The 16,287-nt window shown below is 41.6% G+C and overlaps 1 protein-coding gene across 1 annotated transcript; it reads right to left on the bottom strand.

The window, feature by feature from the left end:
• Positions 1-73: 73 nt before the first annotated feature.
• Positions 74-15,978, bottom strand: slc35a3a (solute carrier family 35 member A3a). The gene is made up of 8 exons (XM_036978103.2): positions 15,586-15,978; positions 14,788-15,000; positions 14,464-14,618; positions 6,740-6,862; positions 6,471-6,645; positions 5,833-5,951; positions 1,406-1,539; positions 74-1,292 (listed from the first exon to the last, which is right to left on the bottom strand). Exons 2-8 carry the CDS (start codon positions 14,975-14,977, stop codon positions 1,202-1,204), a joined length of 987 nt encoding a protein of 328 aa, XP_036833998.1. The 5' UTR covers positions 14,978-15,000; positions 15,586-15,978; the 3' UTR covers positions 74-1,201.
• Between the last annotated feature and the right edge of the window lie 309 nt (positions 15,979-16,287).

Here is a 16,287-nt window from a genome sequence, read left to right as displayed (position 1 = left end):
AGGGAGAGCATGTGTGACTGTTCGCATCTCTTGGATCAGAGCACTTGTAGAATTTCTAAATGACACACTCGTCTTTGATGTAGGAAACATTTTCTTTATGGACGTGCGTTCCTCATGATTGGTAAATACAGTAACAAAGTCATCCTCACCCACTTCCCCAAATAACAAATCAAGTGACAAAGAGAGGAGAAGTACAAGGGTCGTTTCACCAATTGGGTGCCTTTTGAGTAGTGTAACTTGGGAAAAAAAGTGTTTGATTTCACGTAATTTAACACTCTGTCAAAGACCACATGTTCAACTTCATAAAAACAAATTTTCCCATCTCAAAGAAATACTATAGTAAAGGCCAATTAAAGTAACAGGGTTGACGATTTAATCTCAAAAGCAGCCATAAATCCCCTTGTGACAGAAAATGGCCAAAAAGAGTAAAACCAGATTTTTTTACACTATGGTTTGACTATTAGATGTTCAGTGTTTCTTTACATTTAAAATGAGAATGATGTTCAGGTAACAGGGTTGACATTAAAATGAGGGAAAAATGTAAATTAATAACTAATCACATTAAATAAATAATCATCTTTAGAAATACAGTATATACACAAAAGGGCACTTCAATTAATATAACAGACTTTAAAAAATGTAATATTGGTGCACCATGTTTACTTAAAATATCAAAGGGGGCGCAAAAGGCACACATTTTGTGGAACGACCCACAAACAGTCTCTACAGCAGTGAGACAGCAACATAGTTCATCAGTATGTCATCAGTATGTCTGTGGAGTCCAATACATCTGGACTATTGTCACAAGTCATGTGTGAACATTATGGTGTCTTTGTTTACCTATCATCTTCATGATTTAGCTGATGACAGTAACATTAAGACAGGGGAACCACCCCAACTAGTTTTGGCCCAGTGCGGTAAGCTGGCTGACCAGTACACTGCTCAGCTTGGTCATGACTCATGGGTCTATTTCTCATGGGTGTATTTCTCTGTAGTGGTAACCATGATGAGGAACAGCCTTGTCTGGCTACTTCCTGGTCACATTTCATAGTTGATGCACTTCATGGTGTCAGAGGCCCATCTCAATGCCACTAGTCTAGTGTCCTTCACTCCACTTCTTTCTTCCTCTCCACTTTCTTCTCATATCTTCTTTTACCTGATCTCTCTTTCGGACCTCCTTTTCCCCCCTCTGCGATGTCCCCTAGGCACGACTGGGGTTGGGGGAGGGCTTGCCCTCGTAGCCATACAGGAAGGTGGCCGTGATGACCAGCACTGCACCCATGAAGAACACACTGGAGAGGACACAAGACAAGACACAGCATTACACGTGTCAGAGACAAACGACATTCAATTAGGTAATTAAAATAACCCAGCTCAAGAGAGAATGTGTGTGTTGCGTGAGAACCTAGTTGGGTCGAAGTCCTGCAGCCAGAAGTAGGATATGAGTGTTGACAGAATGATGGAGAGTGACGTAGCGAAACCCTTCAGGATGTTGTCTGCATACTTGATGACAGCTGCTATAACCAGCCCTCCTAGTGCCTAGAGAAACACACCAGATATGGACTGGATGAGCAGTGGGCAAAGGGACACTATAATACTACAAAGCTCACACAATTGGAACGAGATCAAGCAATAGCACCTTAGTCAATAGGCATGGCAATATTCATTCAACATGATTAACAGTGCAAGATTTTTCCATTAAAACTGTACAGTCGTGGCCAAAAGTTTTGAGAATGACAAATATTAATTTTCAAAGTCTGCTGCCTCAGTTTGTATGATGGCAATTTGCATATACTCAGAATGTTATGAAGAGTGATCAGATGATTACAATTAATTGTAAAGATCCTCTTTGCCATGCAAATGAACTGAATCCCCCAAAAATATTTCCACTGCATTTCAGCCCTGCCACAAAAGGACCAGCTGACATCATGTCAGTGATTCTCCCGTTAACACAGGTGTGAGTGTTGACGAGGACAAGGCTGGAGATCACTCTGTCACGCTGATTGAGGTCGAATAACAGACTGGAAGATTCAAAAGGAGTGTGGTGCTTGGAATCATTGTTCTTCCTCTGTTAGCCATGGTTATCTGCAAGGAGACACGTGCCATCATCATTGCTTTGCACAAAAAGGGCTTCACAGGCAAGGATATTGCTGCCAGTAAGATTGCACCCAAATAAACAATTTATCGGATCATAAAGAACTTCAAGGAGAGCTGTTCAATTGTTGTGAAGGCTTCAGGGCGCCCAAGAAAGTCCAGCAAGCGCCAGGACCGTCTCCTAAAGTTGATTCAGCTACGGGATCGAGGCACCACCAGTAGAGCTTGCTCAGGAATGGCAACAGGCAGGTGTGAGTGCATCTGCACGCACAGTGAGCAGAGGTCGACCAATTAATCGGAATGGCCGATTAATTAGGGACGATTTCAAGTTTTCATAACAATCTGAAATCTGTATTTTTGGACACCGATTGTGGATGATTTAAAAAAAAAATTATACCTTTATTTAACTGGGCAAGTAAGTTAAGAACACATTCTTATTTTCAATGACGGCTTAGGAACGGTGGGTTAACTGCCTTTTTCAGGGGCAGAATAGATTTTTACCTTGTCAGCTCGGGGATTCGATCTTGCAACCTTCCGGTTACTAGTCCAACGCTCTAACCACCTGCCTTACATTGCACTCCACAAGAAGCCTGCGTGGCAGGCTGACTACCTGTTACGTGAGTGCAGCAAGAAGCCAAGGTAAATTGCTAGCTGGCATTAAACTTATCTTATGAAAAAACAATCAACCTTAACATAATCACTAGTTAACTACACATGGTTGATGATATTACTATTTATCTAGCGTGTCCTGCGTTGCATATAATCGATGCGGTGCCTGTTCATTTCTTATCGAATCACAGCCTACTTCTCTAAACGGGTGATGATTTAACAAGCGCATTGGCGAAAAAAGCACTGTCGTTGCACCAATGTGTATGTAACAGTATAACTTTAGACCGTCCCCTCGCCCATACCCGGGCGCGAACCAGGGACCCTCTGCACACATCGACAACAGTCACCCCACGAAGCATCGTTACCCATCGCTCCACAAAAGCCGCAGCCCTTGCAGAGCAAGGGGAACTACTACTTCAAGGTCTCAGAGCAAGTGACGTCACCGATTGAAACGCTATTTAGCGCGCACCGCTAACTAAGCTAGCCGCTTCACATCCGTTACATGTACCTAACCATAAACATCAATGCCTTTCTTTAAAATCAATACACAAGTATATATTTTTAAACCTGCATATTTAGTTAATATTGCCTGTTAACATGAGTTTCTTTTAACTAGGGAAATTGTCACTTCTCTTGCGTTCCGTGCAAGCAGTCAGGGTATATGCAGCAGTTTGGGCCGCCTGGCTCATTGTGAACTGTGTGAAGACCATTTATTCCTAACAAAGCCTGTAATTAATTTGCCAGAATTGTACATAATTATGACATAACATTGAAGGTTGTACAATGTAACAGCAATAATTAGACTTAGGGATGCCACCCGTTAGATAAAATATGTAACGGTTCCATATTTCAACGAAAGAATAAACGTTTGTTTTCGAAATGATAGTTTCCGGATTTGACCATATTAATGACCTAAGGCTCGTATTTCTGTGTGTTATGTTATAATTAAGTCTACGATTTGATATTTGATCGAGCAGTCTTACTGAGCGGTGGTAGGCAGAAGCAGGCTCGTAAGTATTCATTCAAACAGCACTTACGTGCGTTTTGCCAGCAGCTCTTCACAATGCTTCAAGCATTGAGCTGTTTATGACTTCAACTCCCGAGATTAGGCTGGTGTAATAGCGTTTCAATCGGTGACAGCACTCGCTCAGACCTTGAAGTAGTTGTTCCCCTTGCTCTGCAAGGGGTTAGGGTTTCGATGTGTTCCTGGTTCGAGCCCAGGTAGGGGCGAGGAGAGGGACGGAAGCTATACTGTTACACTGGCAATACTATAGTGCCTATAAGAACATCCAATAGTCAAAGGTATATGAAATACAAATGGTATAGAGGGAAATAGTCCTATAATTCCAATAATAACTACACCCTAAAACTTCTTACCTGGGAATATTGAAGACTCATGTTAAAAGGAGCCACCAGCTTTCATATGTTCTCATGTTCTGAGCAAGGAACTGAAACGTTAGCTTTTCTACATGGCACATATTTCACTTTCACTTTCTTCTCCAACACTTTGTTTTTGCATTATTTAAACCAAATTGAACATGTTTTATTATTTATTTGAGGCTAAATTGATTTTATTGATGTATTATATTAAGTTAAAATAAAAGTGTTCATTCAGTATTGTTGTATTTGTCATTATTACAAATAAATAAAGTATTTTTTTAAAATCGGTATTGGTGTTGAAAAATCATACTCGGTCGACCTCTAACAGTGAGGCAAAGACTTTTGGAGGATGGCCTGGTGTCAAGAAGGGCAGCACAGAAGCCACTTCTCTCCAGGCTAAACATCAGGGACATACTGATATTCTGCAATAGGTACAGGGATTGGACTGCTGAGGACTGGGGTAAAGTCCTTTTCTCTGATGAATCCATTTTCTGATTGTAAGGGACATTCGGTAAAAAGCTTGTCCGGAGAAGACAAGGTGAGCGCTACCATCAGTCCTGTGTCCTGCCAACAGTAAAGCATCCTGAGACCATTCATGTGTGGGGTTGCTTCTCAGCCAAGGGAGTGGGCTCACTCACAATTTTGCCTAAGAACACAGCCATGAATAAAGAATGGTACCAACACATCCTCCGATAGCAACTTCTCCCAACCATCCAGGAACAGTTTGGTGCCGAACAACGCCTTTTCCAGCGTGATGGAGCACCTTACCATAAGGCAAAAGTGATAACTAAATGGCTCGGGGAACAAACCATCGATATTTTGGGTCCATGGCCAGGAAACTCCCCTGTCCTTAATCCCATTGAGAACTTGTGGTCAATCCTCAAGAGGTGGGGGGACAAACAAAAACCCACAAATTCTGACACAAACTCCAAGCATTGATTATGCAAGAATGGGCTGCCATCAGTCATGTGGCCCAGAAGTTAATTGACAGCATGCCAGGGCGGATTGCAGAGGTCTTGAAAAAGAAGGGTCAACACTGCAAATATTCACTCTTTGCATCAACTTCATGTAATCGTCAATAAAAGCTTTTGACACTTATGAAATGTTTGTAATTATACTTCAGTATTCCATAGTAACATCTGACAAAAATATCTGAAGACACTGAAGCAGCAAACTTTGGAAATTAATATTTGTGTCATTCAAAACTTTTGGCCACGACTGGTTCTGACTTTTAAACTTGAAATATCCTTATTCCATGTTACTGAGGGAGAAAGGGGAACGCAGAATGTTTACATTCTGTCAGAACATGTTATTGTTCAGGTATCCTATGGAGAGAAGGGCCACAGTCTGGTACAAGTCAACAGGACAGCCGTGAGTTGGGGAGGAGTGAGGAATTTGGGCCGAGGTCAGGTCAAGCCAGATGAAGTGAGAAAGAACAGGCATCACTAAAGTCCTGTCGAGCAACAGAGATGTATTGGCTGTCCAGATGTGCGAGATGCCTCAGCATAGGAGGACGGTTTAAATACCAGTGCTTGTGTAAATATGTCTTTGTCTTATGCAGCGGTGTGACCCAGTGGGTGAATAAACTTGGTTTGATCTTTACTAGTGGTCTGTGAGTTTTACTCTGTTTATTTAGAATTTAACAACACCATTTCTTCACATTTGTAGCTTGTGAACTAACAGTACATACTGACTACATTTGACCTGCAGCTCACAGGTGAAGTAAAAACAAATAATAGTGAGATGTACCTGCAGAGCCACCACTATCCAGGTGACTGTGTTGTATCCCTGGAACATCCCAGACTCTTGGACCCTCTCCCCATCGTACGCAAACATCCCCATCAGACCAAACACCAGGCCAAACATTCCTACACACAGACAAACAGGTCAGATGATGTGAGTTTGACCTGAATATGAATGATAGGAAAATGGATTTAACGTAACCCTGCCAGCTTTCACCAAAAACAATAACCTGCAGTGATTGACTGAAAAAAACTGTCTACATCCATAGATATTAATGTTAAACACTAGTCTCATCCAATGTGTATGAGGATGAATGCAGCATTTTCTCGATGCAGAAACTCTATACAGAAAACTAGCACAAGTTCACACCAGGAAATTAATCACAGGAGAATTAACACACGCTTCACATGTTCGGCTGTAAAAAAAAATAAAAAAAAAACTCAGCAGGAAGACTCATTTGGCACTGAGAGAAAAACGCAGGGTTTCAGTGAGGAGGAAGGAACACTAAGAACTCACTTCAAAGACACAGTACTAGAGCTCTGTCATAAATAATATTTATTTGATAATAACAGAGTAATTCTGGGACGGAAAACTGGAACAAGTGCCCTTACAACCCTAGTATAGTAGAACCGTTTCATACTGACCCAGTTGGATGTTGCGGACCCAGACACTCTGTTTTGTCTCTTTGAGGATCTTCTCAAAGTAAACGCCAGCAAAGCCACTGGAGAAGCAGGCCACCAGCACCGCCGCCACGCCAACAAACTGGGACCCCGCAGACAGCTGCTCCTTCTCAGGGGTCCCAGGGGACTCAGAGGGCCACTAGACATTGGACACACACAAACATACTGGAGTGTGTAAAATGCAGGTTTGAAAAAAAAAGGTGGATTGTAAAGGAGTTAAGAGTAGAGTTTACCTGCACAAGTGCAACCCCAGCCATGAGGATGAGCAGGGAGAGCCACTGGTACACACCCAGTCGTCGGCCCAGCATGGACACTGAGAAGAGAGCTGTGGTAAGGATCTTCAGCTGGTAGGTCACCTGGTGGAGACAGACAAGGGGAAAACAGGGGACACCATTTTGAAACCATAAAAAAATATACTACTCCAGACACTAATACAGTGCCTTCAGAAAGTATTCACACCCCTCGACTTTTTCCACATTGTGTTGTGTTACAGCCTGAACTTACTATTTGTCACTGGCCTACACACAATACCCCATAATGTCAAACAGGAATGTTTTCTTGAAATTCTAACAAATTAATTAAAAATTAAAAGCTGAAAGGAGTCAATAAGTATTCAAAAACACTTGTTATGGAGAAGCCTAAATTAGTTCAGGAGTAAAGATTTGCTTAACAGGTCACATAAGAAGTTGGATGGACTCACTGTGTGCAATAGTGTTTAACATGATTTTGAATGACTCTGTTTCCCCACACATAGACAATTATCTGTAAGGTTTCAAACACAGATTCAACCAAAAAGACCAGGTAGGTTTTCCAATACCTCACAATGAAGGGCACCAATTGGTAGACTGGTAAAAAATAAAATAAAAAGCAGACATTGAATACCCCTTTGAGCATGGTGAAGTTATTCATTACACATTGGATGGTGTATCAATACACCCAGTCATTACAAGCATACAGGCATCCTTCCTAACTCAGTTTCCAGAGAGGAAGGAAACTCAGGGATTTCACCAGGAGGCCAATGATGACTTTAAAACTGTTACAGTTTAATGGCTGTGATAGGAGAAAACTGAGGATGGATCAACAACCTTGCAGTTATTCCACAATTCTAATCTAAATGACAGTGAAAATAAGAAACTCTATACAGAATAAAAATATTCCAAAACATGCATCCTGTTTTCAATAAGGCATTAAAGTAAAACTGCAAAAAATGTGGCAAAAAAATTCACTTTATGTACTGAATACAAAGTGGTATATTTGGGGCAAACCCAACTCTTTATTTTTTTCAAGTATGGTGATGGCTTCATCATGTTACAACCTGGTCTCAGAAGATTTCGTATTATTCTGTACACGTAAATCCGAGACACTCCATTTAGCATGATATATGTTACGTTTCGTATGGTATGTATTCATTTTTGGATGTCCAGCATCCATTTTGTATGATATGTTACAAATTCCAATTTGTAGTGGCTAATGTTTGCTAGTATTATGTATTGTATTATGTTAAAGGATTAAGGTTAGGGGGAAGGGTTAGCTAAAACGGTTATGGTTAGGGGAAGGGTTAGCTAACAGGGTTATGGTTAGGGGAAGGGTTAGCTAACAGGGTTATGGTTAGGGGAAGGGTTAGCTAAAAGGGTTATGGTTAGGGGAAGGGTTAGCTAACAGGGTTATGGTTAGGGGAAGGGTTAGCTAAAAGGGTTCATGTTAGGGGGAAGGGTTAGCTAACATGCTAAGTAGTTGCAAACAATGTTCCCTCTAAAGCAGCACGCAGTAGCCCCGAGACTGCGACGCAAAAGAAATATCAGCCCACAGAGAGAAGCACGAGACTGAACTTCACTCAACTTTCTAGAGCAGTGGTCACCAACTGGTCGATCACGATCCAGTGGTCGATCTCCAAAGCATTCCTAGTCGATCACCAAACATTTCTGTAAAAAACCAATGATAAAAAGCCTTGTGTTCCTACATCTTTTTATTTAGTCTGGGGATGTTGGCGGTAGGTGCACCCGATTCAGCTGCCCTGCGCGCCAGATAGGCAAATTGTTGCCCTTTTGAACCATTACATGTGTCTGAAGGTACAAACTCTGCCTTCCCGACGTGCCCGGAGAGCAAATCAAGTGCACCATAGGCCTACCGCTGGCCATTCGGATGGCTCAGATGACAGTGTCTGCAGTAACTAGCAGGCATAAAAGAAAGCTACAGCAAAGTTGATACTGTGAGATTTTCAAACCATTACTAGAGAGACTGTCAACGAATACAGCAAAAAGCTACTGTTTTTAAGAGTGAGTTCATGTTTAAGTTCTTACTCAGCACTGTCAACACTTTTATAAAAGTGTTAAATACATCCATAAAATGCACATTCTTCCTATTTCCACTGCGCTACAACAAGCACTGCAGCAGTAATACAGTGCATTCGGAAAGTATTCAGACCCCTTCCCTTTTTCTAAATTTTGTTACGTTACAGCCTTATTCTACAATGGATTAAATAAAAATAAAAAATGTAATCTACACACAATACAGAAAAAAACAGAAATACCTTATTTACATAAGTATTCAGAAACTTTGCTAGGAGACTGTAAATTGAGCTCAGGTGCATCCTGTTTCCAATGATCATCCTTGAGATGTTTCTACAACTTGATTGGAGTCTACCTGTGGCAAATGCAACTTATTGGACATGATTTGGAAAGGCACACGCCTGTCTCTACAAGGTCCCACAGTTGACAGTGCATGTCAGATCAAAAACCAAGCCATGAGGTCGAAGGAATTGTCCGTAGAGCTCCGAGACAGGATGGTGTCTAGGCACAGGTCTGGGGAAGGGTACCAAAACATTTCTGCAGCATTGAAGGTCCCAAAGAACACAGTGGCCTCCATCATTCTTAAATGGAAGAAGTTTGGAACCACCAAGACTGTTCCTTTTGCTGGCCGCCCGGCCAAATTGAGGAAATCTGGGGAGAAGGGCCTTGGTCAGAGAGATGACCGAGAACCCGATGGTCACTCTGACAGAGCTCCAGAGTTAATTTGTGGAGATGGGAGAACCTTCCAGGAGAACCTTCCAGGAGAACCTTCCAGGAGGACAAACATCTCTGCAGCACTCCACCATTTAGGCCTTTATGGTAGAGTGGCCAGACGGGAGTCAATCCTCAGGAAAAGGCACATGACAGCCCACTTGGAGTTTGCCAAAAGGCACCTAAAGGACTCTCAAACCATGAGAAACAAGATTCTCTGGTCTGATGAAACCAAGATTGAACTCTTTGGCCTGAATGCCAAGCGTCACATCTGAAGGAAACTTTGCACCAACCTACAGTGAAGCATTGTGGTGGCAGCATCATGCTGTGGGATGTTTTTCAGCAGCAGGGACTGGGAGACTAGTCAGGATCGAGGGAATAGGATAGATGAACAGAGCAAAGTACAGGGAGATCCTTGATGAAAACCTGCTCAGGACCTCAGACTGGGGCAAAGGTTCACCTTCCAACAAGACAACGACCCTAAGCACACAGCCAAGACAATGCAAGAGTGCCTTCGGGACAAGTCTGGCTGAGTGGCCCAGCCAGAGCCCAGACTTGAACCAGATCTAACATCTCTGGAGAGACCTGAAAAAAGCTGTGCAGTAACGCTCCCCATCCAACCTGACAGAGGTTGAGAGAATCTGCCGAGAAGAATGGGAGACTCTTCCCAAATACAGGTGTGCCAAGCTTGTAGCGTCATACCCAAGAAGACTCTGGGCTATAATTGCTGCCAAAGGTGCTTCAACAAAGTACTGAGTAAAGGGTCTGAACACTTATATTAAAAATAAAAAACAGAAATATATATTTTACATATTTGCAAAAGTGTTTAAAAAAGCTGTTTTTGCTTTGTCATTATTGGGTATTCTGTGTAGATTGATGAGGAAAAATAACAATTTAATCAATTTAAGAATAAGGCTGCAACGTACCAAAATGTGGAGAAAGTCAAGGGGTCTGAATACTTTCCGAATGCACTGTAAATGAGTAGGAAAGTCTATAGGCTTACGTTGTTGTTATTATTAGCGTCTTGGGTCTTTTTCAATGTCGAGGAATATTTCCCTTTCTCTGTTCATAGGCGTAACATGAATTTGTGCATAAGGCAGAAATAATGAGATCCGACTTAAGTTTCGCCATCAGCTGGAAGACGGTGTCCCTTTTTGGTAAGGGAGAGTGGAAGGATGTTGAGGCGGCCCCTCAGTCTGCTGCTCTCTCCCATTAGACTGACCATTAGATGCAGGCACCAGCAAAATACAAATGAAAAGCTTTTTTAAAATTTTTTATTTTTATGTATGCACACTCAGCTGTGCCTCACAAGTAATACAACAACAGAGCTATTGCCAATGTGATCATATAACCTACCTCAAATTTCAAAATATATATATTTTTTAAATGGCCCAAACAACAATGCATTGGTAGGGCAATTCAAGCAAAGCCAATATGCGGTGATAATGTATTGGGCCTATAGCTTACTACAACAATCTAATTGTTACAGTACTGTTTGTAATTGGTTAATATTGCATAGGCTAGATCTCGGCTTGCATTATGACTCAAAAAGTGATCTTGACTCAGAAAACGTTGGTAGCACTTTTCTGAGCGTTTTCCCTGTTAACACTATCAATTGGACTAGTTAACTGTAAGGTTGAAAGATTGGCTCCCCTGAGCTGACAAGGTGAAAATCTGCAGCAGTTGTCATCGAATAAATGCAATATTAGCCACTTTCAAACGCAACATCCCGAAACAAAACTAACAATGCACAAGATTGTTGTAGGCATAATGCATGGGAGTAGGATTCCATATGCATTGACATATTCTACACAGACCAGTGCAGCATAAACAATCAGCGCTGCAGTAGCCATATATGCAAATAGACCATTGTTTATATGGATCTGTGCCATTTACTTTGAACTGTACTGTGTTTACAGCATGAGCAGTCGTGAGTAGATGCTGCCTGTTTTGAGATCAGCATGTAGCCATGTGTGCACATTCTATTAATATATTTAGCAAGTTATTAGCCCAGTTATAGATCATGTGTAGTTAGCAATAGGGTAGTGATTGCTTCCTACAAGAGCACAAAATATGTACATTTCTAGACATCTTTGAAAAGCGAGTCAGGTAAAGAGCTATTTTTTTGCCTTAAAGGGGCAGTGTTGTATTTTGAGACACCCTTGAATAAGCTAAGTAACTAATAGGCAGTGGGTAGCAAAATTTGTCTGATTGTCTGTAATAATGCGTTTTACTTTGTAAAGTGGTTTCTTGCACCAAATAAAAAAAATTCAGCCACCTTGTCTGAAGGTCAAGTGGATAAACAGGTTCATGTTAAGTAGAGGTCGACCGATTAATCGGAATGGACGATTAATTAGGGGCGATTTAAAGTTTTTATAACAATCTGAAATCTGTGTTTTTGGACACCGAATTTGCCGTTAAAAAAAAATTAAAATAAATGTACACCTTTATTGCATCTTTATTTAACTAGGCAAGTCAGTTAAGAACACATTCTTATTTTCAATGACGGCCTAGGAACAGTGGGTTAACTGCCTCGTTCAGGGACAGAAAGACAGATTTTCACCTTGTCAGCTCCGGGGATCCAATCTTGCAACCTTACAGTTAACTAGTCCAACGCAATAACGACCTGCCTCTTGTTGCACTCCACAAGGAGACTGCCTGTAACGTGAATGCAGTAAGCCAAGGTAAGTTGCTAGCTAGCATTAAACTTATCTTATAAAAAAACAATCAATCAATCATAAGCACCAGTTAACTACACATGGTTGATGATATTACTAGATATTATCTAGCGTGTCATGCATATAATCTGACTGAGCATACAAGCATCTAAGTATCTGACTGAGCGGTGGTAGGCAGAAGCAGGCGCGTAAACATTAATTCAAACAGCACTTTCGTGCGTTTTGCCAGCAGCTCTTCGTTGTGCGTCAAGCATTGCGCTGTTTATGACTTCAAGCATATCAACTCCCGAGATGAGGCTGGTGTAACCGAAGTGAAATGGCTGGCTAGTTAGCGAGCGCTAATAGCGTTTCAAACGTCACTCGCTCGCTCTGAGCCTTGGAGTGGTTCTTTCCCTTGCCCTGCATGGGTAACGCTGCTTCGAGGGTGGCTGTTGTCATTGTGTTCCTAGGGAGGAGCGAGGAGAGGGACGGAAGCTATACTGTTACACTGGCAATACCAAAGTGCCTATAAGAACATCCAATAGTCAAAGGTTAATGAAATACAAATGGTAGAGAGAAATAGTCCTATAATTCCTATTATAACTACAACCTAAAACGTCTGGGAATATTGAACTCATGTTAAAAGGAGCCACCAGCTTTCATATGTTCTCATGTTCTGAGCAAGGAACTTAAACGTTAGCTTTCTTACATAGCACATATTGCACTTTTACTTTCTTCTCCAACACTTTGTTTTTGCATTATTTAAACCCAATTGAACATGTTTCATTATTTATTTGAGGCTAAATTTATTTTATTGATGTATTATATTAAGTTAAAATAAGTGTTCATTCAGTATTGTTGTAATTGTCATTATTACAAAAAAAAAAAAAAAAAGAAATGTCCGATTAATCGGTATCGGCTTTTTTGGTCCTCCAATAATCGGTATCGGCTTTTTTGGTCCTCCAATAATCGGTATCGGCTTTTTTGGTCCTCCAATAATCGGTATCGGCTTTTTTGGTCCTCCAATAATCGGTATCGGCTTTTTTGGTCCTCCAATAATCGGTATCGGCTTTTTTGGTCCTCCAATAATCGGTATCGGCTTTTTTGGTCCTCCAATAATCGGTATCGGCTTTTTTGGTCCTCCAATAATCGGTATCGGCGTTGAAAAATCATAATCGGTCGACCTCTAATGTCAAGCCCTGCATGTTTCTTTCAAATGTCTCATGGAATGTAGGCCTACATTGAACACCACACATTGGCTGCTACTGTAGGCGGAATGATAGAACAGCTATTTCTATGTTAAAATGTTATGAGATGCATTTTTACCATTGCTTTTTATGGTAGGCCAACATTATGATCAAATAGCCACATTAGCATTCTTGGCCACTGTTAAATCTAACTTAAAAGCAGGTACAACCTCTGAAAATTCTGTGCAACTTCCAGCGCACAACGTTCAAGTTTGCACTCAGCAGACCTAAAATGTACTCAGTGAGGATTATTTTTGGAGGGAATTCAAGCAAAGGGCAATCGAAGCTGTAGCTAAAAAGTAGTAAGTAGTTAAAAAAGTTTCTAACTAGCTAAATTGCTAAAGTTGTCCGTGATGAGACTTGAACACGCAACCTTTAGTTTGCTAGATGTTCCAGTCCTTTAGTTTTTGCCTTCAGTTAGTGTCTGTCTTATGTAACCATACCAACTGTAACATATCATACTAATTTGACTGTTCTAGATTTACAATTTCTATGTTATGTGTAGTCTAAGAGACCAGGCTGCATGTTATGGTTATGCTTGTACTTGGCAAGGATTAGGGAGTTATTTTCAGATAAAAAGAAGTGGGATAGAGCTAAGTACAGGCAAAATACTAGAGGAAAACCTGGTTCAGTCTGTTTTCCAACAGACAATGTGATACAAATTCACCTTTCAGCAGGACAAAAACCTAAAACACAAGAACAAATATACACTGGAGTAGCTTACCAAGACAAGTTTTGACTTAAATCTATGGCAAGACATGATAATGACTGTCTAGTAATGATGAACAACCAACTTGGCAGACCTTGAATAATATTGTACAATCAAGGAGCTCTTAGAGTCTTACCCAGAAAGAGTCACAGCTATAATCACTGCCAAAGGTGATTCTAACATGTATTGAATGTGTGTGTGTGAATACTTATGTAAATTAGGTATTTGTGCATTTAATTTTCAATACATATGCAAAAATGTCTAAAACAGGTTTTCACTTTGTCATTATGGGGCATTGTGTGTAGAGATGGTGAGAAAAAAACACTCCATAACAGGTTGTTCTACCTGGTAGGTGGCAGCATCTAGGTTAGACAGAGCCACGTAGAGCAGGTTGTTCTGTAGGGTGTAGATCCCAGAAGGAATGGCCAGCTTCAGGGTCTCTATAGGTTTGTGGGCTATCTCCTGCCTCAGAATACTGCTCAGAGCCCGAACACTGTAGCCTGTGCCATACAGGAGAGAGGTGTAGATAGAGGGAAAGTTAGATACCGAGATATAACTTGCATAACCCTTCCATGTGTCTTCCTCTAGGCCTAAATTTATACATCAACACAAAGTATTATTTTCCTATACTGCAGATGGGAAGTAGGCAGCTCTATCCAGACCACTCACTGTGTTCCTTGAAGACGAGCAGCAAACAGGTAATGATCTTCATGAACTCAGCCACCACCACAGCCGAGGAGGCCAGGTAGCGGTGACCGTCCCCCTGCAGGGTGCGGGAGTAGCGCATGGTCAGCACCAGAGAGGTGGTCTGGAACACCAGCACCCCCAGAGACAGGTACTTCAGCCTGGAGGATGCCATGTTGGGGACAGACGGGAGTCAGTCTGCAGGGAGAGGGGACAGTCTTAAAACATTCAAAGGAAGGACCGATGGGCCAAATGGCTGCAACTCTTTTGCTCCTGTGGTCTGGCACTGGAGTAAGCTTCGGTGGCTGTGAAGAAACATTTGCTCACACTGACACTGTAGCCCGGCAGCCAAGCTGGCCTCCTCCTGCAGGCTAACAAACACCACACAATCCTCTCTTTGTCCACAAGATCAAGGGCACCAGCAAATGCCATACTGACAGTTTCCTTGTCCATCAAAGACGAACTACCTTTCATTTGTAGTGTGCGAGGTGCGTTTGGACCTTCTCATGATTGGAGAATCCCTTTCAATGAGGATTAGACAAAACAAGTCAGGCTACATTGAACAAATGACAGAAAGCTAACCATTCAATTATCAACTTAATACTTCAACTTTTAATTCGGTTTGATTACAGTCAAAGCAAGTGACACATTCCAAGAAAGTTGGGTAGCTAGCTAGCGCAGGTGTCTAATCATTCATCAACAAGGAAGCAGGCAAGATAACGTTACGCTCGAGACACTGACCCAATCTCATACAGTTTGATAGTGCAAGACTAGCAGACCTACCTGGTATCACTGGAAAGCTAGCTAGGTAATACAACAGTTGTTGAACTTGAGCTGTAATTCTTCAAGCGAGCGCTGTAGCGCTAGCTAATGAGCTCAGCTGTCTGTTAACAGCTAGCCAGGTAACTTATCCACAGTTCAAGTCCTCGCGTCCATTGACCCAGGCTGGCTAACAGCAACGGATTCTACCATCGCCCCTTCATACCGATGTTGTTGTCCATAATACCATAATTGTTGTCTGCGTTATGACAGTATATATTCTAAAGTTGCAACGACATAGCTAAGTCAAAAGCATTTCATATTATTTTACTTCCTTGTACGGTATTTTTGCTTCCTCATCTGCTCAGAACACTAAGAACTAACCTCCAGCCCGCTCTCTACTGCCGTCTGCTGGATGGGTGGACCATAGAAATAAAATGTATTATATTTCAATCCGGTGGACAGGTTTCTGCTGCAAACTGTGGTGGCATTGTGAGTTTTAGAATAATCGGGTCTTTACTATATGTAAGATTTCTGTCCAGGCATCATTCAAGTATGCTCATACTGGCAAGTAAGGTCACATGAAATGTGGTTTGAGGCAACGATGGTTTACATCCTGCGTGTTCCTCCTGGCTCCATTGGTAAAGTTATGGCTTCAATCCCCCCAGAGATCACATACAGTACAGTGAGTGCATACATTTAAACTGTGTAAGCCACTTTGGATAA

Source organism: Oncorhynchus mykiss, chromosome 5 (genome assembly GCF_057628025.1).
Source record: "Oncorhynchus mykiss isolate SJ-2025 chromosome 5, ASM5762802v1, whole genome shotgun sequence".
NCBI classification, from domain to species: domain Eukaryota; kingdom Metazoa; phylum Chordata; class Actinopteri; order Salmoniformes; family Salmonidae; genus Oncorhynchus; species Oncorhynchus mykiss.
The sequence above is the reverse complement of the archived record's forward strand: the minus strand, read 5'-3'. Positions and strand labels throughout refer to the sequence as shown.

Coding starts and splice junctions, on each gene's coding strand:
- slc35a3a (XM_036978103.2), bottom strand. CDS start 14,977: ATGGCATCCTCCAGGCTGAAGTACCTGTCTCTGGGGGTGCTGGTGTTC. Junction 6,646..6,739: donor CTGGGGTTGCACTTGTGCAG/GTAAACTCTACT, acceptor TCCAATGTCTAG/TGGCCCTCTGAGTCCCCTGG. Junction 5,952..6,470: donor GGTCCGCAACATCCAACTGG/GTCAGTATGAAA, acceptor GTCTGTGTGTAG/GAATGTTTGGCCTGGTGTTT.